The sequence below is a fragment of the Oryzias latipes genome, chromosome 16 (assembly GCF_002234675.1).
Source record: "Oryzias latipes chromosome 16, ASM223467v1".
NCBI lineage: Eukaryota > Metazoa > Chordata > Actinopteri > Beloniformes > Adrianichthyidae > Oryzias > Oryzias latipes.
The window spans coordinates 20430335-20457314 of record NC_019874.2 but is presented as its reverse complement, the minus strand read 5'-3'; the positions used below and the strand labels follow the sequence as shown (position 1 = coordinate 20457314).

The window sequence follows — 26980 nt, the reverse complement described above, 5'->3', positions numbered from 1 at the left end:
CAGGGTGCTGGATTTGGGATGGAACCCTCCATGCATGGTGAGGAGCTTTCGTGTCTTATCATCCGTGGTCTGTATCTCTTCCTTTGGCCATCTTATTATTCCTGCAGGGTATCTGATAACTGGCAGTGCGTAGCTGTTTATTGCCCGGGTCTTAATTTTGCCATTGAGCTGGCTTCTCAGGACTTGCCTTACTCGTTGGAGATATTTAGCTGTTGCAGCTTTCCTTGTTGCCTGCTCCAGGTTGCCATTTGCCTGCGGAATTCCAAGGTACTTGTAACTGTCCTCAATGTCTGCTATTGTTCCTTCTGGGAGTGAGACCCCTCCTGTGTGGACTACCTTGCCTCTATTTGTCACCATCCGGTTGCATTTCTCGAGCCCGAATGACATCCCAATGTTAGTACTGTAGATCCTGGTGGTGTGGATCAGGGAGTCAATGTCACGCTCGCTAAATTAGGGAAACATCGCTGATACAAGTCAAAGATTCATTCATTTAACTTATACTAAATTGTCTTAAGTATTCTATTTTATTTTTTATTGTACTGTGACTTCTGCATTTGATGTCTTGCATTTCCCCTCCGGTCCCCTAGAGGGCGGGAGTCGTATTCTCACCGTCTTGACTCGTCCCTTTCAGTCTTCTGTTTACAAGCCAAGCGTGACGTTTACGGACCCGCAAAATACGTCTTCAGCCGCCGCTAACACGTTCTGGAATCGTGGCTAAGCGTCCAAAAATGCAATCCCTGAGAGAATTTCTCAACGACAAACTGACTGCAGTCGCGGAGGAGATTTACGAAGCGGTTGAAAAAACTATAATCGAATACAAAGAGGAGATTTTCCGCTCGAAAGAACTAGAAATCACTCACCTCAGGATGCAACTGAAGCTTCTCACGTCAGGTTAGTATGATGGAGAGACTACCGGTGATTAAAGTAGCTTTATTTTCGAGGATTTTAATGGTATAAACGAGAATCTATTGTCTTATCCAGACCCAGGCTGTACCACCGACATGTGTCTCGAGGACCATCTACTGCAGCCCCCCAGACCAGACCACCCTCCTCCCCCTGCTGCTGAGGAATACCATCAATCATCCCCTGCAGAGGCTGCTCCCCAGCACCAGTATTGTGAGGAAGATGGAGACAGCAGCGTGGAGCAGGAGCATCCAGAATCCTCGCAAATCAAGGCAGAACCTCAGAAGACCCCTAAACATTTCTGGATCGATCAGGACGGGGAGCCTCTGGAGGCATTAGAGTCAGACATCAAGCTAATCTCCTCTCCCTCTGGTTTAAAGCCAAGTCTGCAGGAGCAAGCCCTGCACGTTCACCCGTTTCTCAACATCTCTGATGGTGAGGAGAGCAAAGGCAAACCCTACAGCTGCCCCGTTTGTAAAAAGCGCTTCAGCAACTGCTCCCACCTGTCAGCTCACATCAGGACCCACACAGGCGAGAGACCATACAGGTGTGAAATATGTAGGAAGAGGTTCATCACCACAAGCGCTCTGAACAGACACCAGACTATTCACACGGAGGGAAAACAGTTCATCTGTACATACTGCGGCAAGTCATTCAAATGGATGGAGTCTCTGGGCAGGCATATAAGGAGCGCACACAAGGGGGATAACACGGCTGTATTAAACACTGCAGACTAGAGTTCAAATACAATAGTAATTATATGATAATGGACGGTTACACTACACACCAAACAATGAGTCATGAAAATGATTGTAAAGCATGAATAGGCCCTCTGTAAGAGATCATCAATTGTTGTGGCAAAAAACATTAACCAATGAAATCTTATTTTAAATCAGCATTTACTCTTAAAGAATAAATCATTCAATTCATAAAACCCAAGAATTTATGATTATATTTTTAGGCTGTAAACGTCTCATTGTCATCCTGTAGGTGGCAGTAGCACATTTTCATGAAATGATTATCACTTTTTAGCAGTTTCAGAGTTGATTAAAAATAGTATCAAACTAACTTTTGGGACCTCCATACATTCCAAAAACACACACAGTGCAAAGGTGGAAAGCCCTATTGGGACTTTTTGAAAACAAATTCAAGCAAATTAATCATCAACAAACTGCATGTTTGAGCTCACATTAAACTTTAAAATAAAAATGTTGACCTACATTGATGTTTGTAATTTAAAATATCAAAGTTTCTGTCAATTGTGTAGATTGTGAAGAAACCACAAAAGATATTTGCAGAAAAATGAATTGTTATTAAAAATACTTTGCTAAATGTTCTTGTTTTTTGTCCTTACCTGACAACAAAATAAATTGAATTCCTAATATCTCTGAGTGAAAATGGCAAGTTTTTTGACAGACTGAAAAAATAAATATATTATAGTATAATGAAATTCATGTAATTTTTGGGGGGCTCACTCAAAAGCTTTTCAAAGAATTTCTTTTCACTTTCTGACTGCAAGCTGTTTTTCGTTTACTTCTTGTTGTTGCGGACTTGACCTGTGTTGTGTTTAAAACCGATTTGTAAATACATTTTAAGATGTATAACTTTGAAATCACACTTTTAAAATCATTCTTACATATGTGTCCCGTTGTCCGAAATTTCTTTTGGGATGTTTTGCAAAATTATGATTTGCTTTAAAATAATAAAATAAAAATTCTAATTTCGTTTTGATAGATGTATTCTGGTCAATTTCAGGGTTAAGAAAAAGTTTTTTAGGGTTCCCCATCTTTCCTCTCTGTTAAATAGAGTTTCTGCTCTTTAAACAGGATTCAGGCATGACCTATGCTGAGCCATTTTAAATGCATTTATATATATGTATATATATTTTTATTTCTACTTCGCATTATCTTCAGTGTTCTGCTACTGCTCATTTTTTTGTTGAAGCACTAGTATTTTCTAAAGCCAGCTCCTTCTGCAGAACCTGATGTTTTCATTGGAGATCCAAAGTACTCTGTGTGTCGTTGAAGTAGACTGTTCTTTAGAAAGCTTCTGCATTCAACCATCATGAAAAACACTTTTTCTCTTTTATATCATCCAACTACAGACGTTTAAAATCTCAGCCTTAGTCCCATCAGATGTCACACATTTGGAAGTGTGAAATTTATTCTCTCCGTTTGACCCATCCTCTGGAGGAGCAGTGAGCCGCAGCCACAGCTGCACACAGGAATCATCCAACCCCTTTATGGTGAGTGTGAAGCAGGTGGGCGCTGAGTTTAGAATTTTTTCATATGACCTGACTGTGGATTTGAACCCACAACCCCCCGATCATAGGGGAACATGCTTTGCCGCTTATGTGTGATCACTTGAAATTTATATTTATTGATGTTTATTTTTTAAAACCAAATCATTTTAATCACATTTTTTGTGACCATAGCATTGAATCAATATCAGAGAAGGTAGTTTGTACATATATGAAGGTGATCATAGACATGTGGCTTTTTTGGTAAAAAGCCTAGATTAGCTACTATGAGGGATTAATTAAAATCTTTGCAACAAAGAGGTGGGTGGGCAACATGCTGTTTGTCCTGGCTGATGATGCATCAGAGATGTCCAAAATTGCTATAAAATTGGCCAAATGTCTCTCTTTTCCAATCAGAACATTTAAGCAATTTTTGGAAAAATCGTTACATTTTTTTTAACTTTATTATGGCGTTTAGTGTATGTTTTGCTCAACTTTTATTGGCCACCAGTATTTTTTGTCAGAACTCACTTTAGGATCAGATGCAAAGGAAACTTAGAAAGGGAAGAACCTAAGAGGAAGAGGATGAAGCTCAGAATTTGATATCAAATGCTCACCCATGTTTGACCACTTCATTGTCTTGTGACCTTTGCATGTTGCTCTGTCTAACACTTGTCAGTAGGTTTTATTCTCAAGCATAATGCTGATTTTAAATTAATAGGTAAGTTATTTTAATTATCTCATTTGAAATAGCAAGATTTGGCAACAAATTAGTGGTTTATTTAACATATAGATGTGATGACAGGTAGAGGTTATGAAATATGTTCTACATTTAATAAAGTTGGCTGCAGCACCGTATCATGGCTGATGATGAATCCACATCCATCCATCCATCCATCCATCCATCCATCCATCCATCCATCCATCCATCCATCCATCCATCCATCCATCCATCCATCCATCCATCCATCCATCCATCCATCCATCCATCCATCCATCCATCCAACCATCCATATTCTCTCCTGTCACAGTTTAAACAAAAATGCCCAGCCTTACCTCTCTCCGACCACTTGCCTGTGGGACCCCCGGTGATTTCCAGGCCAGCTGAAAGACATAGTTTCTCCTGCATGTCCTGGGTCTTTTCCAGGGCCTCAACCCATGGGACATGCCCGGAACACCTCCCTAGGGAGGCGTCCAGGAGGCATCTGGACGCTACACCCGAGCCACCCCAACTGGCTCCTCTCGATGTGGAGGATGTAGAGAAGCTCTCTTCAGGTGGCCTCGCTCACCCCGTAAAATCTTGTCAACACAAAGCAACTGCAATCTGCAATACTGATGTAGCCCATGGTATTATCAGAGATCAACACCTCAGAGGTCAAAGTTTGTCCAAAAGTGAAATCAGGACTTTTCTACAAAGTCCATTTATTGGAAATCTCTCCCTCCAGATTCCACTCATATTTTTTTTACAGATACCTTCAGACTTATCATGTTTTTTGATGTATTTCTTTGGGGAATTTTAATACTTTTTTGATCGTGTGAGCAATAATTTGAACCATCTTGATTTGTTCCTAGTTGCACAACATTTGGAAAACAAAAGAACCAAAGAACATACATCTGTCTGGTCTAGGTGCTGCACGCTGGGGCTCTGCTTTTTCCGTTTTCTCTCCACTGCTTAGCACTGACTGCTCCTGTTGACTCGAGTTAATGTCTCAATCCATTTCTTCTCGCTGAAACGAAACACAAACACAGCGAGTCGGGCCTCTGTCGGCCACTAATCGGGGAAGATTCATAGACAAGGACATCAGTCTGGAGTTGTGATGGAACAGACTCTGAGAAAAGTGTGGTGTTTACATGAATTCTGCCAACATTCTTAACAATTTAAGCAACCATAAATATCCCTGAAAAAACAGTGAAAGCTTGCAGGGCTTTATGGTGCTTTGAAATCCACTGCGAACACCAACTTGTTAGCTTTAAGATGACTGGTATATTAAACCCACATGGCAAACTCCGGTTGTGACTGCAGACAGGCAGTGTTCTCTTTGATTGCATTTTCTGTAATAGAGTTCCTTACGAATGCTCTGCAATGCGTGCAGATGATCCACTGGGATGATCTTCTCCATGCTGCAGAGAGCAAGAGGTCAAAGCAGATTGATTGTCTGGGTGGAAAAAAGAAAAGCAGCAGACGCTTGTCTCAGACAGCAGTTGCTGTTCACTTTCAGTGTGTCTGTTGCCTCTGCAGGCTGTGACAGCGCTGCTGGAGATGAGTGAGATAAAGGGGGGATTTCCTGGAGTCCACAGTTTGCTGAACATTGGAAAAATCTGTTCTTTTTTAATGGTTTTGTCTTTTTTTGCAACTCTGCACTCTAACTTGTATATAAAATGCACAGACTGGACTTACAAATCATAACAGTTCACTTTTAATATTCCTCAGCTCTGAACCTTCTATTTAACCATTAGGAACAACAAAAACATTTGTTTTGTTTACTAAAAAGTTAACAGAAAAGCAACATCAAATAATAATTGATAAATATAGAAAAAATTCGTTTCAGAATTGAAATAAATGCATTTGTTCTTTTCTCAAGGATGTTCAAAAAGCAAACCATACAGTGGGATTTGAATAACAGGAAATATCATAACTTGTATTCTCTTTAAAGGCTTTGTTTTGCTTTGGCTTCATTACAACCTTAGTTTCTAGTAAGACTCTAATCATTATATAATCAAAGATGGATGTTCAGCTGTGGATTTGTTTGTTTAATCTTCCAAAATTAATATCACATGGCAGGTCGAAGCCATTTGGAAATGATTCTTGTGTTATTCTTTAAAGCCTGCTGAGGCCTTTGGGGCATTTAGTTAATAGCAAAAGCAATCAATTTGCCAAACCGCAGAGAGGCAGTCTAGTTTTGAAAAGCGCTGGGACACGGTTTCAAATGTAAATTAACAACAGGAAACAATTACTTTCAAATCACTATTACCCAATCAAACAAGAAGAAATAAAGAGGCAAAACAAATCTGGTCAGAAGGTTTAAGTTTAGAAATTTTTTATCATTCCTAGAGGGAAATTTCAAATCTCAAAACAGAAATAGCTTTAAATCACATTTTTCTTATTATAGTGATGTTAAAGTCTTTCAAAAAACATATGAAGTCCCACAAATAGAAATGTAAATCCATGTTAAAATGTTTGTAGTGATCCACAACAGCAAAAATAATTTATTTCACTTTTACTGTAATCTCCATGGACAGGAATCAGCTTTGCGGTGCAGTTAGATGCCTGTGACTGAAGCTCCTACACACATCAAACTGTAGCTTTTGCACAGGATGTAGAGCATTTTTATTAGCAGGATTGACAGAGCCTTTGTTATCAGCCTGTGCTTTTATTTGGATGTCTGGCTTGGACGGCAGTGAAAATTGCACTCAGCACCACTGTCTTGTAAATAATCCCTAAAACCTTTTCTTTTTTCCAATTTAATTCTTTCTTGGAGGGGAGCTTTGGGGGACGTCGGGTTACACGATGATGATGGCAACGGTGGGATAACCACCACGTGCTCCACTTCTCCTCTTTATTCAATAGGCTCCTCAGAGGTAGAATCTCAATCAATCGTGTCCCAGTTAGAAACAAAGGACTAGAACTGCAAAATCACCACAGCAAAGAAACTATAGGAATGACATCAGCAATGTTAAAATAGACAAAACTTTAAAAAAAAGGATTATTCTTTAAAAGAAAAGGGATGTTAGTTATTTCTGGTCTTCCTAAAATCTATAATTGTCTTTTTTTTATCTTGTCCACACTTGATAAACTTAATTACATATACACAATTCATTCTTCAGGTATATTTATTCAAAAAAAAAATCCTTCTTATTTTAGCAAGAGACTGTGAAGGAGGGGGATTTGTCTCTAGATTTCTTCATACATCCTGATGGGATGTCACCAGAGGGGAAAATGTGAAATGTGTCCTGTTGAAGGTTCTTTACGTAGTGCTGACACACTTTTTCAAGGTGACTTTTAACGACACAAAACCTCCAACTCATGCAGGAAGTCGTGTAGCGCAGTAGACAGACTTGTTGTTGCACCGGAGGGCTGCAGGTTTTTTAAAGCGCAAAAAGCAGCAGTAATGTGTCGTTTGTTCAGCCAGAGCTGTGGGCCACCAGTGAGGGAACACCAAGGCTGTGATCACTGATCCAAGTAAAGGAGATTCCTCCAGCCAGACATGATGAAAACTCACCCTCAGCTTTCACCAGCATCTGTAAAACACACTTTAAGCTCCTCCTCCTTTTCATTATTTGATTTCTCTCTATATTTTCTCATTTTTACGTTGCAGCAAATGTTGCTGTCCCTACGGCTGTACACTGGAACAACGCTGCTCCCCTGTTTCTCACTCATCCCATGTGTCTCCTATTAGCTACACTCAAAAAAAAAAAGAAAAAAAAGGGAGGGACATGCTGGTGGAGAAAAAGAGAAAGGAAGGAGGGAGAGGAATCTGATATGCTTCGTGCATGAGAAGACATGCAAAACAGGGCAAACGCTCTGAATGTACATGAGGGGTCTGCAAGTGAAAAACTCGAAATTACCAAAAAAGAGATTATAATTTATTTTCAGATTTTTTTTTTTTGCCCTCATTTGCATCTTGTTACACAAGGAAAATTGAAAATCAAACATAAAAACCAACTGCCATACCATGAAAATGTAAAAAAATAATACAAATAATATGTGTTGTATATATAATTATTCATTATCAACAAACAACAATAATCTTAATAACAATACTATTAATCATAAACATAACAAAACACTAAAATGCTGATCCCATGCATATAGAGCAGCCCTCAGATACAAATGAGGGGGAAATGACTAAAAACAGAACCAAAAGTTCCACCAGTTTAGAATAAGCGCGTAAAGCTACATGCAACGACATAAAAGACTCATGTACACAGTCTTCTGGCATCAAGTATTTTACACGTACTGTATGTCACCATCGTTGCCTCCAGCTAATATTCTGTACAGAGCAAAAAACAGAAAACAAAAAAGAGGACCGAAGAACAAAATGCAGGAAAAGCGCTGGAGGCTGGGGTCGTTAGGAGGGACTCTGTGCAACATTTTCACCCCCTCCTTCTTCCGCCAACAATCCTTCAAAATCCTCTTGTTTTCGTCAGTAAATTCCATGTCCAGCTCTTGTAAATAAGTCTTTGTTTCCTCATTGTTTTTCAGGGCTTTCATTGTAGTATTTATCCACTTTTCACTGTTTTTTCTTTCCATGCTGCTTTCTGCTGTGCCCCTCCCTCACAAGGTCTTGTCACTCTCCTTCTTCAGGTGACTGAAAGGTCAAAAGACAAATCACACCGGTCTGTGAGCAAAAGCTGAGGTTTGGTTTCATTTCAGGCAAGTGCATTTTGCTGTCAACATTAATATCCTGCATGCATGCTGCAACAGACTGATATTTGCCTCTCTGTAAATCAGAAAACTGTTTTTTTGGTTGCTTGGGGTATTAACTTGTAATGTCCCAAGAGCAAACCAGCTAACAAATGTAATACAAAGAGATTTCTACAACCCGATAAATTCAAAGGATCAGGTCAAGTTTAGGCCTTTTTTTGTTTCCTTTAATGAGCATCTGTGCTTTGTGAAGCTTTTTGACAAATCTAGTAACCCGGATTAGTCCAGCAAGTGGTTAAATTGAAAATTTAGCTTCAGGTCTAAAGTCAGCTTAAGATCTGAGATTTGACAGAAAGGTTAAAGGGGATCAGTGGGATTGTGGAAAATGAGAATCTTAGTAAAATTACAATAAAAAAATAATTTTGTTAAAATTATTCTCTGTTAAATAAATAATCTTCTCCAGAACAGTGCATTCTTTGTTAGCAAAATATTTTTTTCCTCCAAAGGAATAGGAAGCAGATGTCTGAGAATACCTTTTTATTTTTGTTTAAAGATCCACTCCAATGAAAAGCAGGTTTTTGATGTTTTTACCATTTTCTTGTGGCATTTTCTCATGATGGAGGACATATGTAAAGAAACTTTAGCTTAAAATTGCATTTTTGAGTATTTCTTTTTCAAATCGTTTGGAATCAGGAACAGATGAAATTTTGAAATTTGAAAAAGCTTGTAGCAGTGACGTAGAAGCTACTACGGTAAGCCACAAGTTCCCTGCTCTGCTCCATTCTCATACATCCTCTTGTAGAAAACTAGTTCCATGTCCGTCTTCATTTTCCTCATTCAAGCTGGTATCTGCCTCAAAAGTGTACAGCTGGAAAGCTTCAATACTGCTCATCATTTTTGTTGCACCAGTAATGTTAAGTTGGGGTTGTGAGCGGTTGTAAGCTAACGGGAAAATGCATAAACAGATGCACGATAGGAAGGGGGCAAGTTTTCTCCGTGCCAACAGTCCCGCCCACAACTCAGAGGCAAACTTCTAATGAACAACTGCCACTCTGCAGAAACTATGTCCTTGGAAACGATACAGGTTGTTTGATTTTGGATTAAAAAAAGCACAATGCATTTAAATTTACAATAGATCAAAAGATGATTGGGTTGGGACTTTAAATACCACTTAAAACATTATTTAAAATGTTACTCCACGAACCACATGATTATTTAATTTTTTTTAAGAATCACTGTTACCACACCAGTAAATATGTTTTGCAACCAGATACATGCAGCTGAGACACAAAAGAGGTTGATTAAAAATGTTGACTTTGTACCTGTAATACTCGTCCTGGGTGAGGGAGTGGTGGTGATGGTGGATCCACTGTTGTTCCAGGGCCAGTCTCTGGATCTGCAGCTCTGCGCTCTGGGCCTGCTGCATGGCCTGGAGCTGATGGGCTGCCGACATGGGACCGGTGAGGGAGGATGGCTGTGGCAGTTCACGGAAAGGAGCACCTAATAGGAAGCGGAGGGAAAGGAGGGACATTAAGGTCAGTCATCCCCGTCTAGAGTCAAAAATGTGTCTTGATATATTTTTAGCACTGTTGTTTAGAGAAGAAAACTGAACGAGTACATGGACGAGGAGCCTTCTCCTCACCGAACAGCTGTTGGCGGAGCACATCGCTGTCAGTGAGGGGGTGAGCCAGGATGGGGGTGCCGATTGTGGCTCCTGGGTAAGGGAGGCGTGCCAAAGGAGACCCTGACGCCAACGGGTCCATTAGGGGGTGAACCCCGCCCGCCGCTGGATGCCAATGATGTAATTGGAAATACAGGAGAAATTTAATAGGGGTCAAAGCAGAAAACGTACAACATTGAAAATATTATCTGACTTGTGCTATGAGTAAAAATATGCATTATGCACAGAAAATAGATTTTAGAAAAGATTTTTCTGATTTAGATCTTTAAAAAAGCAGTGTTTTCTCAGGTTAAATATGATCACAAAACTTACATGTGTAGAAAAGGTTTGTCAAATGCTAACTAAACATTTATAATGTTGTCTAAAAACAACCAAAAGAAATCTGCTTGTATGTAAAGTTTCTTTTGATAGCCATGCTCCTTTCCTGATGTATTCCATCCTATCCATGCACAAAAATATATTTGTGAAAAAAAAACAAAAATTGTCACAAAAATGTTGCTCGATAGCGAGCCTAAATGCAACATTTTCCAACAATTTTGCAGTCATTTTGATCAATATTTGATATTGAATTTAACAGCCCTGCATGCTTTGCAACATGGTGCATATAACTGAACTGCAAAAGTCTGCCAATGCCTGTGGGCCAACATTCAAATTGCTGTTTGGATATCTGCAGTCAGCGTTTTTCCAATTATTTAAACTATAAGAGTGGAAAACATAAAGTAGACTGGACACAAAACTATAAATCAAACCATCTTGGAGCTGTTTTAGCTGCAATTAAGACATCAAGAAGGTACCATTAGATAAGATTCAGCCAAAAATATCTACCTATTTAATTAAAACAATATTTTTATTGATTTTTAAGCAACACATGTTCAAAAACAATCTGATATCAGGATTCTTAGTAGAATTAAGTACCTGTGTCTTGCTGGTGCAGATGAAGATGTGAGTGGATGTGTGAATGCTGGTGATGATGGGGTGTCACGTTTAACATCTGAAGACGACCAAGATTCTCTCCTCCTCCTCCTCCTCCACCGCCTCCCCCACCTCCTCCACTCGCTCCCCCTCCTCCGCCCCCACTGCTTCCTCCCCTTTCACGCTCCCTCTCCCCAAAGGTCGGTAAAGCTGCTCGGTCTCGTTCCTTTTCCCTTTCTCTTTCTCCACTCCTGTCACGCTCAAAGGAAGCAGGGGAGCGGGTGGGAGTGGGGTAGTTCTCGGGAGGAGCAGGGGGTGCAGACGCTGGTGGCAGATGGGAGGAGGAAAAAGATGAATGGGGGACTGGGTGATGAAGTGAGGCAGCACTAGATGTTGGTGGAGCAGGCTGAGGTGGAGCGGATGGAGGAGCAGCAGTGGATGGTGGCACTTGAGGTGCAGCAGGCGGAGCAGATAAAGGGTGGGAGGTAAGAGATGGTGGAAGTAGAGATGCAGGAGGTGGATTTGGCTGAGGTGCAGGAGGGTTGGGAGGCCGAGTTACTGGTGCCAGGGTTGGGTTTTGGAGGTGTGGAGGTCCAGGGGGAGCTGGAGGGGGAGTACCATAGAGTGACACCTCATTGGCTCCTGCCGGACCACCGCCAATAAGCAAGGAGTGAGCTTGTGCATGGGCATTTGCATGAGCATGAGAATGTGAGTGAGCAAGAGCAATGGCTGCAGGATCAGGTATGGATCCAGGTGGGTAAACCCGCTCATCACTCTTAAATTCAAATCCAGGCTTCATGCGATCTCGATGAGAAGCCACTGAGTGGGGGAAACCAACTCCTCCTAATCCTGGACCTCCAATCCCACCAGGTACCGGACCTCCTGCCATTCCGGGATGGCCACCAATGCCTGGACCATTTTCTAGACTACCACCATACAAAAACCCCAAAATAGCTGCTGCTGTAGCTGCATCAGTAGGGAGGTGGTGTGGATGGGCAAAAGCATGGTTCTGAAACTGAGGGAGGAAAAATGAGGGGTGGACATGGGGGTGCCCATGATGAACCTGAGGGTGGTGTGCTTGGGCACGACTTGCAGCCCCAAGTGGAGACATAGCATGTGGACGAGCATATTCGCTTAGAGTTCTTAATGCTGGTGTGTCGGGACCCAAATAAGGACCTCCTAAACCTATTCCCAGGCCTCCCTGGGGACCTCCGACTACAGCTGATGCACCACCCATGGATGGTAAAAGCAGAGAATGGGGTATTGAGTGAGACAGAGATGGATGGAGATGGTGTGTCGGAGGAAGGTGAGCATGTGGATGTGAAGGATGATGCTGGGGATGAGGAGGGTGGGGGACAGGGTTGCTGGATGATGCAGAAGAAGAAGGGTCAAGAATGATAGAGGATGAGGAAGGGAAAAAAAGTGTGGAGCCCTGGCGAGCCCCTCCAGCAGCACTGATGTCCTTCTGGTGCTATAGTACAAACAGAAGAAAGACAATTTGCAATAACCCACTTAAAAACTGTCCTGTGATGCTACGTACACACTGGGCAAGTGTGTTCACAATGGCTTGTCGCTATCTGATACTAGCGCATGTACCTACAGTTGGAAGAGGCTTGGTGCAAAATGTGGAAGTGGTGCAATTCTCGCGAATCATTGTCTCGTGTTCTGAAAGACTTGGTGTCATATGATTTCAGCCAGGTGCAAATATTAATTTATTCTCCATAATCAATTTTCTAACAGTTATTACTTCTGGTATTAAAAAGGACACAAAAAATAAGTCACTACCAAATCAGAATCCCTGACCAGTCAAAGTTCAACTGATTTAACTTTTACAGCATGTTCAATTTTGAAAGTATAGCTTGAAAACTGACTTAAAAGCTTGAGTAGTGACGCATGAAGACAAGAGTTTGAAACATGCATATAAGTGTATTTACATTAAATTTGCATTGGTAGTGGTCGCTCAAACGTGCGTGGCCAAGCCTGGTGTGAACGTAGCATTATATTGGTCATCTGTCTCCACATTAAAACCACAAAATCTGACATGGTACATAAAAATGTGCACACCTGCAGATGACGATCCAGTTCCCTCTCACGTTCACGTTCTCTTTCTCGTTCTCTTTCTTTTTCTCTTAAATCTCTGGCTCGCTGCTCCACCTCTCTTCGGGCTCTTTCAATCATCTCATTCCGTTTCTTCCACAGTTTGGATCCATCTAGTGGAACAAAGACAACATCGCTGCGTGCACAGGAGTTCCCGCTGCCACGATCTAGGACCTTGTGAAACCTAGAGTCAGAAGATACAGAATTAACAACGATTGGAAGCCTTGGGTAAGGATTCACTGACAATCTTAGTGAGGATGCCAACCTCGTTTTGACATTACCGTGCTGACTGACTGGCGTGGATGGGAATGTCCACAGGTTTTGGTTCTGGTGAGGGGCTTCTCAACACTGGTGGTGGGCTTTCATTCTCTTCCCTTTCTTCTATTGGTTCTTCTTTAATGACAGGTGTTGGAGGTGGTCCTGAATCTGAATTCCCATCTCCACTTGGGAGGCCAGAGCTCGTAGCAGGTGCTGAAATGCTGTTATTGTTGGTAGAGTTACCTTGAGGTGGAGGGCCCTTTGAGATATTTTGAGGTGAGAGTGACTGAGAGTTGGTATTACTGCTACTGGGTGTGCTACTGTTGCTACCACTGTTTGCCATGTGACTAGCATTGTTCCCATTAGAGTGATATGTTCCACTGAACTGAGGACGGCTGTTTAAAGTGCCGTGGAAAGGGGAAGGACGGCAACCAGGTGAACAGCTGGTGGGTGCAGCCGGCCCCTGAAGTTGCGCGTTGGAAGCGGATGAGGGGCCAGAGGGAAAAGATGAAAAAGGTCCTATCTGATTAGTTGATGGACTTGGCAAGGGTGATAGGGGTTTCGGAGGGGTCTGGGTAGAGGATTGATAGTGTTGGGGGCGGACACCGGCAGCCATACCTACTGGGGAAGGCTGAGTATGTGAGTTTTGAGGTGAGGGTAGAGAAGCCAGAGATGGTTGATGGGGGTATGGCCCATGGTGAGTGCTGGAGGACGAAGGAGAGAGTGCAGAAGGCTGATTTGAGCCTCCACGGCTTTGGTACATAGTTGAATCTCGCAGGTTTGGGTCCCTCTCCCTGTCTTTTGGCCCAGACTGGTAATGAGGGTAAGGTGGGTGAGGATACTGGGCTCCTCCGGGCCCTGAATACTCTCGACCCACATTTGGAGTTAACCCTGGGGAGCTTAAGTACTCTCGGTTTGTGCCAGCAGGAGGAGGCACACCAGCAGGAAAGTCTTTTGCTCCAGAAGGAGGATACTCTCTGTGAAAGTGATCTCCACCAGAGGATGGAGTTTGTGCCTGGTCTAGAGGGGGAGGAAAGTCTCTATTTGATGAGTTTGAAGGATGAGAGTTATGGTGCGAGGGAAGGGATGTTTGGGAAGGGTGATTTAGATTGTTTTGAGGAGAGACAGGTGGGTCACGATTCAGCATGGGGGCTACTGGTAACCCAGCGGTTGAGCTTGGGGGATTTCCTTGTGATATGGAATTGCTAGGGTTGCTGTTGCTAACTTCTCTTGTTTGGCCTGGAAACTCACCCCATCTGCTGCCATCTTTATCTCTGGGATGCCCCCCTGCAGCTCCACCAGGGCCAAAATCTCTGTTTTGGTTTTGTGGATTAAATTCCTTTCCTGTTTCACGTTCTCTTTCTCTGTCACGATCCCTGTCTCGGAAAGCTTGACCAAAGTCTCTCCTTTCTGGACCAATGTTAGGTCCATCTCTCCCAGATCCTTGGTACTCACGACTCTGACTCAGGACCCCAAACTCCCTATTCTGGATGCTGTTGGGCCCACCCATTGCACCACAAGTACTATTAATATTACTGCTGCTATTGTTGTTGCTGTTTCCAGTGGGAGCAGGGTACTCCCTACTGATCTCTCTCCCACCACACTCCCCTCTCACTCCCCTCTCTCTCTCTCCTGCAGCCCCTCTATCTCTATCGCCTCCCCCTCCAGTGTACCTAGGAAGGTACTCCCTGTGGGGGTGGGGGTGAGAATGGGGGAGGTAAGAGGGGTGGGAGGAGGAATGGCGAGAGGATGGAGGGTTGTAAACGGAGGGAAGTTGTTGCTGTTGAACAGGAGGCTGGTGTGAGTGATGGTTGCCAGGGTAACGAGTGTAACCCCAGCTGACCTGGCAACCAGTTGCTGTGCCCCCCTGCCAGCTGGTGGAGCTGTAGTGGTGAGAATGGCTGGAGGGCTGTATCTGAGGCTGAGACTGAGGCTGGGGGGCAGTCTGTGGCAGCAGAGAAGGAGGCGTGGATTGAGTTTTCTCCAGGAGTTTGTCTGCCTTCTCTGTTTTGTCTCTCTCCGTCTTAACCTCAGCAGGCAAGTTTTGTCCTCCGAGCTCTAATGGTTTTAGGGCAGGTGGAGGAGGAAGTGGAGTTGGTAAAGAATTGGAAATGTTGGGGCTACTGTGGGAAAGCTCTCCTCCAGAGAGAGTTGTCTTGGTGACGCACTGTGAGCTGGCTTTGGGAGTCATTCGGTTACCACTTAAGGCTCCTTCAACACCCGTTAGGGTGCCATACTCAACTTTACACATCAGTTTGGAGTCCAGGGAGAAATATGACTTCCTCCCACTATTGCTGTCATTTGACGAATCTCCTGCTCCGCGGAGAGAAGGAGTCAAACCAGACGAAGAGCAGGGAGTGGAGGGGGGCTTCAAAGACGGGCAGTCCTCTGCGCCTTCCACGTCTCGCTTCTCTCCATCTCCACAGGATTCCTCCGCCTTCCCTTCACGGACAGTTCTCCTATCTTCTCCTGTGACTTTCCTTGCCCCCCCTTCTTTAGTCTTCTCTCGTTCTCCATGCTTTGGTGAGTCTGGGCCATCAGAATCAGAGTCTAGACTTCCCAGAGGGGAGGCTGAAAGGCTTGGAGATGAGGAACGATTGTCTTGGTCTATATCCCGCCCACTGCTCAGACTACTACTACTATTGGCAAGGCTCCCCACAACTGAACTTCTGCTGCCCTGGGACTGGCCGTCTTCGTTGTCACTCTCACGAGATTGGCTGACAACAGTGGTTGGAGGTGGAACCGTGGAAGGAGTCGAGCTTTCAGTTGAGTGTGTTGATGTTGGAGGGTTTGGGGTACAAGCTGAGTCCTAAAGGAAATTGAGGACAAAATGAAAACTGAGAATATTCACTTTCTGCTTGATTGTTAAGGAGAGACAACAGCTTGAGCCTCAAAGATCTAAAACACCATCTTATAGATGGTGTGCATATAATGTACTGATGGAGAGTTAGACAAACCTGAACTTTCTGTCTTTTTGGAGGAGATACAAGTTCCTCCCCCTCACTCTCTGATGAATCATGCCCTTGTGATCTGCGACTGAAGCGATTTCCAGCCAATTCCTCACCAGAGCCTCGTTGCTAAAACAACACAAGAGCTTTAATTCGGCAGTGATGGTTCTGCATCCTTAATAAGACTATATCTGTTTTTAGGACAGACCCACACTTGCACACGTACACAATATCGGTGTCAAACATGACACATCAAAGACTTGAATTAACAAAGATGTGCAATACAAAGTCGACCTGTTCCTACACTGTAAAGGTATGTCTGTGGAAATCATACAAATGAGTCATAAAGAAGCAGCTCACAACAGACATCACAGAGGTCAAACGCAGAGACAGTCCTTTGTTCTTCCTCGTTTTTGTCTGAATGCACAAATGTAAAATTAGTTCAAAACAAGAAGAGACACGGCACATAAAAGGAGGCATATTTTTACCGTCTGCCTGTCGTTGCGTTCAGGACGAGTGGGGCTGGGGTGCGGCCGTCTGCCCCTTCTCTCCTCACTTGCCCCCCTCCTTCTGCCACTACGCATGGGCATCTGCAAAGCAAAGTCCAGTTAAAGAGGAGCACAAGACAGGTGGTGGAAAGTTGGGAAGGTTTGGATGGAGAAAAGAGAAGTATGCAGATACATTTTTTAAATATGTTGTCTTTGTGAATAATCATAACATGAATGATTGGAGCATAAACAACAATATATTTTAAAAGGTATATGAGAGGAAGACACAGTATTAAACACAAATATTAAACATTTTATCTCGTATTAGAGCAAATAATATTTAGTATTTTGGTCAAAATGGCTATTGAGAAAAATACCGATTCTTTGTGCGTCCTTGTTTTCATTATGTCTTCTTTATAACGTCCATTTTAGAACACGAGCCCTTGCAAAGGTAGAACTGGTTCCATTTGTTATTGATTGGGCTGTGTTGCACCGTGAGACCTAGCAAAACCTGTGAAGAAGCACAAGCAAAAGAAGGCGTGATCCATGTTGTTTTTTTTTACATCGCACAAATAACTTGCAGGGAATGTGAAGAAGGATGCAGCAATGATCATCATTCTTACTCTTTTACAAGAGCCAAATTGTGGAATTTCTGACATTTTGAAAACATGTGAGTGCACAACCGCAAAAGCACAGCAAGAGCATTTAAATTCCCCGCATGCTCTGCACTCTATCTCCACAACTGCTCTTCACTCTGCTCAAAACAGTCCCCTCTCTGCCCTCTGCTTTCACCACAGCCGCTCAGACCCAGAAATGCGAGAGGTTAACCCACTCTTGTTGACAGAATGCACTAGTTGGAGGAGAATACTCATGAAGCTGATGCTTTTTCAATCTCAGGCTGCACAAGAGCGAGACCCCCAAACCCCCCACCCCCAGTAAACATCAAGACTATGTGGGGCCACACCCCCTCTGCTTTCAGCTCCTCTGCAACAGCCCTCAGCCACTTGTGGTTAACCCTCATGACCTGGTTATGACCAGAAGAACCACAAGCCTATTTATTCAAACATGCCATTAGGGATGCACACAATGTCAAGATCATGTCATTTGGTGCTTGGTGTGGAACAATTGTCATTCCACATCAATAGGATTTGCTTCTTATATTGTGAATGATGTCAAACAGATAACTATAAATATAGATATTTTCTTTTAAGAAATCAAGCTACATTTTATAGTAGCTTCCCAACACATGGGGATGAGCATTAATTAGTGCACACTGCAGTGAAAGATGCAGACATTTTTCTCAAAATCCAAACACACAATGCAAAAAATATATATACATGCAGTGCATTTACAAGCTATTGACGGCATTCTGCGTACTCTACACAATGAATCTCAGTTACAGGTGGCAGCAGTGGCCTGTCTGTGGTCCTCCTGCAGGTCTCTGTTCACGGTCAGTTTACAAAGACCAACAGAAAATCATTTCCTCTGCAAACTCGTGCAAGCATCCAGCACACGCATCGTCAACAAATCGGCCCTGCATGTGATGCAAAGCAGCAGCATGCAGTTGCTCTGCTTACATCACCAGTGAGCGCACACTGCAACGACTCTTTCTTCTTTCTCCCAGCGAATGTTATTGATACGCAAGCAGAGAGCGGCCGAATCTGCCCTCAGAAAACCTCCCAAAGCCCACCGTGTTGGAGCTGCACATACGTGTGGATGCCTGCGTCGAGCCGCTTCCGAGCGCCGCACATGTTAAAATAAAAGGACCATTCTTCGGAATGGCGAATCCCTTTGCATTTCGTACCGGCTCCCTGTCCCCTTTCCCCTCGCTGGAATGTGGGCGCGCGTCGTGCACTCTTCAGCGTTAATTCACCGGGACATAATTTAGCCGTAACGCAGCGTGACGATGAGCGCACAAAGGGGGTTCAGGAAAATGGAAGGAAGAGCGCAAACGTGGCCATCAGGAGCAGCTCCAAACGCAGGAGTTTAAAGCATCCATTTTCCTCCTCCTTACCTATGGTATCCAGCGATGCGTTCTTCTCCCATTCTCACTCACTCCGCTTTTTCTTCCCTCTCCCTGTTTTGTCGTTTTAGGTTGCACGCTGACGCGCACGCCTCACAGCCCGGGCGTCTGTCAGCGCAGGCTGGCTCATGTTGCAGAGCGCACCGATCATAACAATAAGAAAGAAAGCTCTGGTTATTCGTTGCAGGGGAAAACAGGGGTGCCAACTGAAGACTGTACAAATTGATACATACCCTCGCCTCTTCCCCCACCCCCTTTTACCCCCCCCCCCCACCCCTCTCCCTCTTTTTTTTTTTCTTATTTTGCCCCCCTTCTTACACCACTACCTACTCCCCCCCCCCTTCTTTCCTCCAAGACTGCTTGCACTTATTTATACCCCTCTTCGGTCTTACAGTCACAATATTTTTGCAGAGGGGTGAGACAGAGAGAGGGACGGGTGAGGAAAAGCGAGAGTGGTGAAGGCGTGATTTGCATAAGGAGAGAGGGGGTGGCTGGAGAAAGAGGAGGAGGAGGAGGAAGAGAGTGAGATCCAAAACTCTGAGGAAGGAGGGGACCAAAAGGGAGGGTCTCTCTTGACTACTCCCCCCGCCCCCCCTCACCCCCCAGAGTCACCTTTACTGTATGGAGAGACTAACACCTGTCTCCGCGTGAAGGGGGGCCAATCAGTGTCCTCCCTCTGAATCCATCATTTTTATAGGATTTATTTTATTGACACCATCATTGACAAGTGATGGTTCAGGATATTTAACCATCAAACGCTGATTCTGTGTCTCAGGTTTCTCCGCATCTGCCCATCAGCTCCCTGTCTGTCTGTGTGTCTGTCTGTCTGGGAGAAGCTTGCAGCGGTGTGTCCAGTCAAGCGGCTCCGCAGACCTCCTCCTCCTCTCCCTTCCTCCTCGCTCCTGTCGTTCCCTCCCTCTCTTTGCCCCCTTCACGCAGCCCCCTGTCCCGTCACCTATTGTGTGGTAACCATAACAACCCCGGCGAACACTGCGCAGTGCGCCTGCGTCACCCCGAGCCTCCTTTTATCATCATCAGCAGCAGCCGGCTTGAAGCTACAGAGGATGAGCCTGTCCTGCGAGCGCCCCCTGCTGTTCTCAGGTGTAATTTTTCTTCTTCTTCACGGAAGTAGTAGAAGTAGTGGTGCTTGGTTTAAAAAAAAAAACAATATTAATAAAGGTGCCCCCCCCCCAGTTTTTCCAGCGAGTTATCTATTTATTGCTTTTCAAACTTGGTTGAATATAAACCTATTTACAGAACATGACATGCATCCAAAAATGACCACTACAACATTTAAAGACAAAATAATTAAAGCACGGTGCATGTGCATAAGAAATTATAAGTTATAAGTTAACAAATGGTAAACAGGAAATATTAAGAAAAAAATTAGCCTACTCATCAAATAGGGAAGTTTACAGTTTAACTATTTGGTAGGCCTACGCTTTGGGAAGATGAATACTTTTGAGGGTGCCATAAAATTGATGAAAGTCAGCAATAAAAACTTCTTTGCATTTATGTCAATAAAATTTGGTGTGAAAAGGCTTAAAATTAACAGTATTTTCTATGCTAAGCAAGTTACCCATACCCAGTTACGCACAGCTCAATTTGTGCAAATTAAAGTTATATCAGAAAAAAATGCATTTGGGAATATAAAAATAATGTATTAAAATGAATATTTTCTGAAAATATATTTAGCTTTTCATTTGTATTCTTAGTCATGTTCTTTTTTTTGTTTTCCCTCTGTTAGTCAAACCAGGTTTAGGTTGCCAGTTATTCACTGCTGACTAATTAGAGTTAATTACTCTCAGTGTATTTTAGTGCTTTGTTACCTTTTAGCTTCTCCACGGGTTTTGTCATGTTCAAGTTTATTTATTAAATGTGTTTTAAAAAATGTGTTCCATCATCCATCCATCCATCCATCCATCCATCCATACATACATCACTCTTTTGGGGTTATGGGGTCGCTGGAGCCTATCCCATCTGTGGAGTACCCACCGTAAAAGTCACCAGTTCGTCATAGAGCTGGGGAATCTCATAATTGCTAAAGTTGCATGTAAAGCAGTCGATGATTCAGAGAAAAAACTGCTTGTATTTTAATAATCAATACAGCTCATAACAGCATATATTCCTTTTTATTGAGTTAACATCTGACAAAACACTCGAACATACATACACACACATTTTTGGATCAGGCTGCAGAGTAGCAGGAAGGCAAAACAACAGCAAAAACATTTCAAACACTTCCACAACAATCTGAAAACAGACTAAAGGCTCAGAGGAGGGAGAAGTGTGATTTCACTTGATCAATATAATATTGCTACGGTATCTGCACACTGTGTTTTTATTATTGTAGGTCACACTTAAGGTGTTTTTAGATTTTCCAAGACTGGTGAGTGATCACAAACCATGCTAAGTGAAAGCTTCATTGCATGTGCGCTCTCCTCTGCACCCCTGCATGGGACGCTGGCGCTCAAAGGGCACTAGGGTTGCGAAAGTTGTGTCCGGCATAACGGGCCTGGTCACCCAGCTCTTCCTCAATCCTAAGAGGAGGACGTGGTTAGAAGTCAAGTAAAAATTTTAAAAAAAGCAAAGTGATAACAAATCAGAAAAGTGTTAACATTTAAAAAGTGAGCTCAGATTGGTAGTTGTGTCAGAAAAAAAAACATAAGGAGCAAAAACAGCGTACCTCATAAGCTGATTGTATTTGGCAAGACGTTCAGATCGACATGGAGCTCCAGTCTTGATCTGAGAACATTATAATTCATTAATTCATTTAACTGCCCTTTTATCATGTTTACATTTATACAAAACAAAAAATGCTTTGTGTGAAAAATGACTTGTCAGTCTATAAATTCAAGTAGAGCAACAATCCTTTAAAACAAAACATGCTTTATGCAGACATTATCTTTTTGAGGCTGTATATATAGGTTCTTCTCCTTGTAATAAAAGGGTTTATGCATGAAAACATTAGGGATGCCACAATTCTCGGTTTGAAAACCGAACCGTTACACCATTGAACCCAATTGTGGGGAAAGCGTATTGTTGCATCCATACTGCATACCTGTTGGTTTATACTGAACGTGTCAAACACGTGTTGTGTTAAATTTAAGAAGGAGTTGTTATTTAAAGCTTTATAACATTACATCAGGCCATAGGCTGCCTAAAAGGTTTTTCTTCATTGTTACTTGCTTATCAGCAAATTAAAAAGCAATTTATAAATCAAACCGAAATAAAACCGTGACTCATATGTCGAGGTTCGATCCGAATGGTGAAGAAAGTGTACCGCAGCATCCCTACGTGATACTAATTGTCTTAATTTGCAGTAAACATAAAAATTAATGTTTGATTTGCTTTAGCTTTCTTTAAAAAATAAAAAACTGGATCACAATGTTTTATAAGGCTACTATGTCTCTCATATTTGTGTCTACTGAGCTCCCTTTTGTTGTGCGGAACATGCTATAACTAACTGCACACTGACGTATCGACTGGATGGTGTGCGTTACCTGTCCAGTGCAAAGGCCGACCACCAGGTCAGCTATAAAAGTGTCCTCTGTTTCTCCCGAGCGGTGGCTCACCATCACGCCCCAGCCGTTCTCTTGGGCCAGCTTACACCTGCCAAAGGCCCAACATGCATTTCTGAACAGCAGGGACCTCGTGTGAGACTAAGGCTGTTGTTTCAGCCTGAAATGACATACGCTTTGATGGCCTCAGTGACGGTTCCAATCTGGTTGACTTTGAGGAGCAGACAGTTGCAGGCCTTTTCCTCCACGGCGCGTTGTATTCTGCGAGGGTTAGTGACCGTCAAGTCATCTCCAACCACCTGCACAGCACAAAATCTCTGACAGCTTTAGGCTTTTGGGGATGCAGACACCTGAAAAGGAGGAACGTTTGAATTTTCTCTGTGATTTTTACAAAAACCTTTACAGAAAAAAGATAATGTTTGTGTTGTAAGGTGTTAGTTGTCTTTTATCTCTAGAAATAGCATTTGTGAATATGATGATCAACTATACATGCTACTGCATGTATACTGTGCACAATAAAATAATAATACCTCAGTGATTACAGGGGTTATCATGAATTTTATTCAGGAAGTGTGCAGTCTTCCTAAATTCAGCTCTAAAACACTGGACCCCCCCCCCCCCTAGTAATAAGGAAAACATTTTTAAAATGTACCAAAAAAATTAAATAAGCCAAAAATCTGCAAATGGGGTAATAAATTGGTCTTACCAAGAATTTTCATTTTAGGAAAATAATTTCAGTCGCTAAGACATTTTCTTACTGTGCGACGGAATAAAAATTAAAAACTTTCCTAATAAAATTACAGTTTTTTCATGCAAGACAGATGAGACAATTTTTTCTTGAAACACAGTCTTTTTTTAAACATTTTTAAGATTTTGTTTTTGCAATGATAAAAAGCAAAATTATGAGGGGAAAAGGGAAAACTGTATTCCAGAGTAACAATTTGGATTGAATTGCACTTCTTCAGGTGTATTTTACAGATAACTACAAAGCTTAAAAAGCAAAATAAATTGACCACAATTTATGCTCAATAAAACAGAGGTGGTATCAATGAAAGACTCACTCCGATGAAAATTGTGTTTTTGGTGTTTGTGGCATTTATCTCATGATGGAAGACATTTATTAGGAAAATTAAGCTTAAAATTGGATTTCTGAGTGTTTCTTTATCTAAATTGTTGTTAATTAGGAACAGACATAAAAATGCAGTTTGAAAAAAGCTGTAGCAGTGATGTGTCACTGTGCGCACGCCACAAGCTGTCTGCTCAACTCCATTCTGATCCATCCATCCATGTACGTCTTTGTTTTACTTTTCTGAGCTGGCATCAAAACTGTAAGGCTGGATAGCTCCATTATTGCTCGTCATTTTTGTTACGTTATGTTGGGGCTGTAAGCTAGCGGGAGAGTGTGTAAACAGATGGATGATGGGGGTAGGCTTACTCCGCGCCAATGGTCATGCCTACAACTAAAAGGTGAATTTCCAATTAACTACAGCAGCTCTGCAGAAACTATGTCCTAGACAAAGACAATTTTTTTCTTTTTTGGCTAAAAATGGCATAATCATAATTAAAAGACCACTGGAAACGATTTTATAATGGATCAAAAGGTGATTGGATTAGGACTTTAATGCCCCGGGTGCTGCAGAAAACTTACGTGACTGTTTAATCTCACCTGGATGCCCACTGAAGCTGTAAACTGTGACCAAGCAGGCCAGTCATCCTGGTCAAAGGGATCTTCAATAGACACCACTGAAAGAAAAAGACAGGTACAGTCATTTTGTTGAAAACTGCTGTAATTATCCCAAATCTGTCTGACATGGAGTGAAGAGAGTCTGTCTAGTTTCTGGAAGCAACTCAGAAATTTGCAGAAATCAAAAATCACAAATGCTGATAAATCACAGTGCACACCTGGGTAGTTGTTAATGAAGCCCTGGTAGATACCGGCCAGCTCGTCTGCGCTGATGTTGCGTGCAGCATTGGGTGGGGACTTGAAGTCCAGGTCATACTTGCCCTCACTAAAAAACTCTGAGGCGGCGACGTCCATCCCAATCACCACTTTGTCAGTGAAGCCTGCTTTCTCTATGGCAGTCTTTATCAGCTCCAGGGCTGACAGGAAAGAACAGGAGACATGACACAACATGGAGGAGATGAAGGGGAAACGTTTTCAAGCGATCGCAGTAGTTACCTTCACTGTTTTCCTGTATATTAGGTGCAAACCCTCCTTCATCCCCCACATTTGTAGCATCCTGACCGTACTTTTCCTTGATGACATTTCTTAGGGTCTGGTAGAGCTCTGCCCCCACACGCAGGGCATCCCGGAAGGACTCTGCACCCACCGGGAGCACCATGAACTCCTGCATTGCCAGTCTGTTACCAGCATGAGACCCTCCGTTGATCACATTAAAAGCCTGAAAAGGGTGGATAGAGGGATTTGAGTTTTGCGGCCTCTGATTAGCTCTTATAGAAGATCAACTAAATCTGACCGGAACTGGGAGGACCAGCTCTCCGTTTCCAGCCAGATCGGCGATGTGGCGATAAAGGGGCACCCCTTTCTCTGCTGCACCAGCTTTGCATATGGCAAGAGATACTCCCAGAATAGAGTTGGCTCCAAATTTGGCTGGAAGGCAAAGGAGAGAATGCTGATCAACACTGGGAAAGGCTTACAAGAGGTCAGAATTTAACACGTTTTGCAGTCCACAAATGAAACAGAGGCTTACATTTATTGTCAGTGCCATCCATTTCAATCATCAGGTTGTCTAGTTTTTCCTGCTCCAGCACACTGATTCCCTGAGAGAAGAAAAAAGTCACCCAAACAGGAAACAAGATTTTCTTTCAGAAGCCACATTTTGCTGTATCTACTTACAGACTGGGTGAGGGCAGGGCCAAGGCTGTCATTAATGTGAGAAACAGCCTTGGTCACACCTTTAGACACAGAAAACAAGTTAGTGTGGATTTTTTTGGACTAAAAAAGAAAACAGGTGTAGAGGCATTATGTAAAAAGCACACCTTTGCCTTTGTAGCGAGTTTTGTCTCCATCTCGGAGCTCCAGAGCCTCATAGATGCCGGTTGAGGCACCGCTGGGCACAGCTGCCCTGAACAGACCTAGATTAGAGATGGAATATTGTTTTTATGTATATATTTTTCATTACTGTATCAATTAGTGATGCATATTAAGTTCTACATTCATTTGAAAAAAAAACACCTTTTTCTGTGTGGAGATCTACTTCCACGGTCGGGTTTCCCCTGGAGTCAAGGATCTCTCGAGCAAAAATATTAACTATGGACATCCTGCAAAAAATGACAGATCATCAGCTCAACTTAGTGGTTGTACACAAAAATCAAAAATTGATTCAGTCTTTTTCTGATTTTGCAGCTAATGGTCACACCAAGAGGCCTGCGTGTCGCTTTAGTCGCACTATGATTACAGTGACGCAGCCTTCTGGGTGGAAAACTGCAAAAGAGGCTTCCTGTGAAGAAGCCCTGCATCACTCGATCACCCAACTCAAAGATATAGACGATCACATAGAAATCATTTCAAAAACCTCTACCGTCAACCTGTTACACGCTACAAGCCAATTTCTGGGCTGCTTCAGTCAAATAATGGTTCAGTGAAAAGATGGAGAATGTGAGGAGACACCTAGCATGCAACGACGAGAAAGGGTGAGGAGGCACGACTGGGGGAGGGATGAAGAAAGAGATCAATCTTTTTTAACGTTACCTGCAGTTTGTTTGAAGCCTAGTGGAAAGAAGGAGCGCACAGGGATGTATGAGGAAGAGACGGAAGAGAAGGAGGTGGGAGAAACGTATGACAAGAAGGGGGAGGGGGAGCGTGTGAGTCATTGGAAGGAGAGAGCTGGGGAGGGGAAAGGAGGACGGAGTAGCAGGAGAAACATGGATTTTTGTGTTGATGCAAGGAAAATAATTTGGTTTGGATTGACCTTTAAGATTGATTTTGTCATACCGATACAAGCCAATTTATCCATCAACCACACATGACATTCAGGAATGATGTAGAGAACGGGTCTTTGATACCAAACCGAGGTTTAATCCCCTCCAAATGTGATTTTAGTGGTGATGGCAGGAGGGGGGAAAAAAACACCACAGAGACGCAAACAGGGTACGGATATTTGCCAAGCCAGCACTAAATGAGTGGCCTTGTCTGTGAAGATCTACTGATGTGGATTAAAGGAAACAAGACAGGTGACATGAGCAGAAGCTGCTGGAAGGGAGGGCTGTTAAAAATAGTCATGGAAGGGATTAAAGCTACAGAGCATTTTACAAGATGCAGGAATAGAGCTCTGTTTAATAGACAAAAAATAGAAGAAAAAAAAGGAATTTGTCACCGTTTACAAATGCCCATTTTTTAGGGTAAGTGCATATGAAAAAACATTACTTGTGCATCAGTTCAGATAACTGCAGATTTGAGCATTAAGCCAAAAAATACAAATGTTTATAAAAGTATTTTTATTAACTTTAATCACTTAGATTAAAAACCTCTTAAAGAAGTCCCAGCCACAACCACTTAAAACTTACAGATAGACCCACTTAAAA

The 26980-nt window shown here is 42.8% G+C and overlaps 3 protein-coding genes across 6 annotated transcripts; 1 reads left to right on the top strand and 2 right to left on the bottom strand.

Annotated features, from left to right (window-relative positions):
• The first annotated feature begins 616 nt into the window (after positions 1-616).
• Positions 617-2235, top strand: LOC101171359 (putative zinc finger protein 705E). Its single transcript, XM_004078209.4, has 2 exons — positions 617-891; positions 982-2235. Exons 1-2 carry the CDS (start codon positions 729-731, stop codon positions 1638-1640), a joined length of 822 nt encoding a protein of 273 aa, XP_004078257.1. The 5' UTR covers positions 617-728; the 3' UTR covers positions 1641-2235.
• A 5469-nt stretch (positions 2236-7704) lies between these two features.
• atn1 (atrophin 1) lies at positions 7705-19136 on the bottom strand. Of its 4 annotated transcripts, none has more exons than XR_002292082.2 (10): positions 18906-19136; positions 17269-17402; positions 16892-16993; positions 16413-16532; positions 13479-16264; positions 13165-13381; positions 11104-12571; positions 10126-10306; positions 9830-10007; positions 7705-8451 (listed from the first exon to the last, which is right to left on the bottom strand). XR_002292082.2 is itself a non-coding variant. In XM_011485447.3 (10 exons), the coding sequence occupies exons 2-10, from the start codon at positions 17293-17295 to the stop codon at positions 8418-8420; spliced, it is 5100 nt and encodes a 1699-aa protein (XP_011483749.1). In that variant the 5' UTR covers positions 17296-17402; positions 18906-19135; the 3' UTR covers positions 7705-8417. The 4 variants fall into 4 exon arrangements, 3 of the variants coding, with proteins under 3 accessions (XP_011483749.1, XP_011483750.1, XP_020566247.1); XM_011485447.3 differs by having other exon boundaries at positions 10126-10293; positions 18906-19135; XM_011485448.3 differs by having other exon boundaries at positions 10150-10293; positions 18906-19135.
• A 1891-nt stretch (positions 19137-21027) lies between these two features.
• eno2 (enolase 2) lies at positions 21028-26284 on the bottom strand. Its single transcript, XM_004077982.3, has 13 exons — positions 26148-26284; positions 25632-25717; positions 25436-25531; positions 25293-25351; positions 25147-25216; positions 24913-25046; positions 24615-24837; positions 24338-24535; positions 24102-24178; positions 22610-22734; positions 22418-22526; positions 21601-21659; positions 21028-21454 (listed from the first exon to the last, which is right to left on the bottom strand). Exons 1-13 carry the CDS (start codon positions 26267-26269, stop codon positions 21385-21387), a joined length of 1428 nt encoding a protein of 475 aa, XP_004078030.2. The 5' UTR covers positions 26270-26284; the 3' UTR covers positions 21028-21384.
• Positions 26285-26980: the final 696 nt, after the last annotated feature.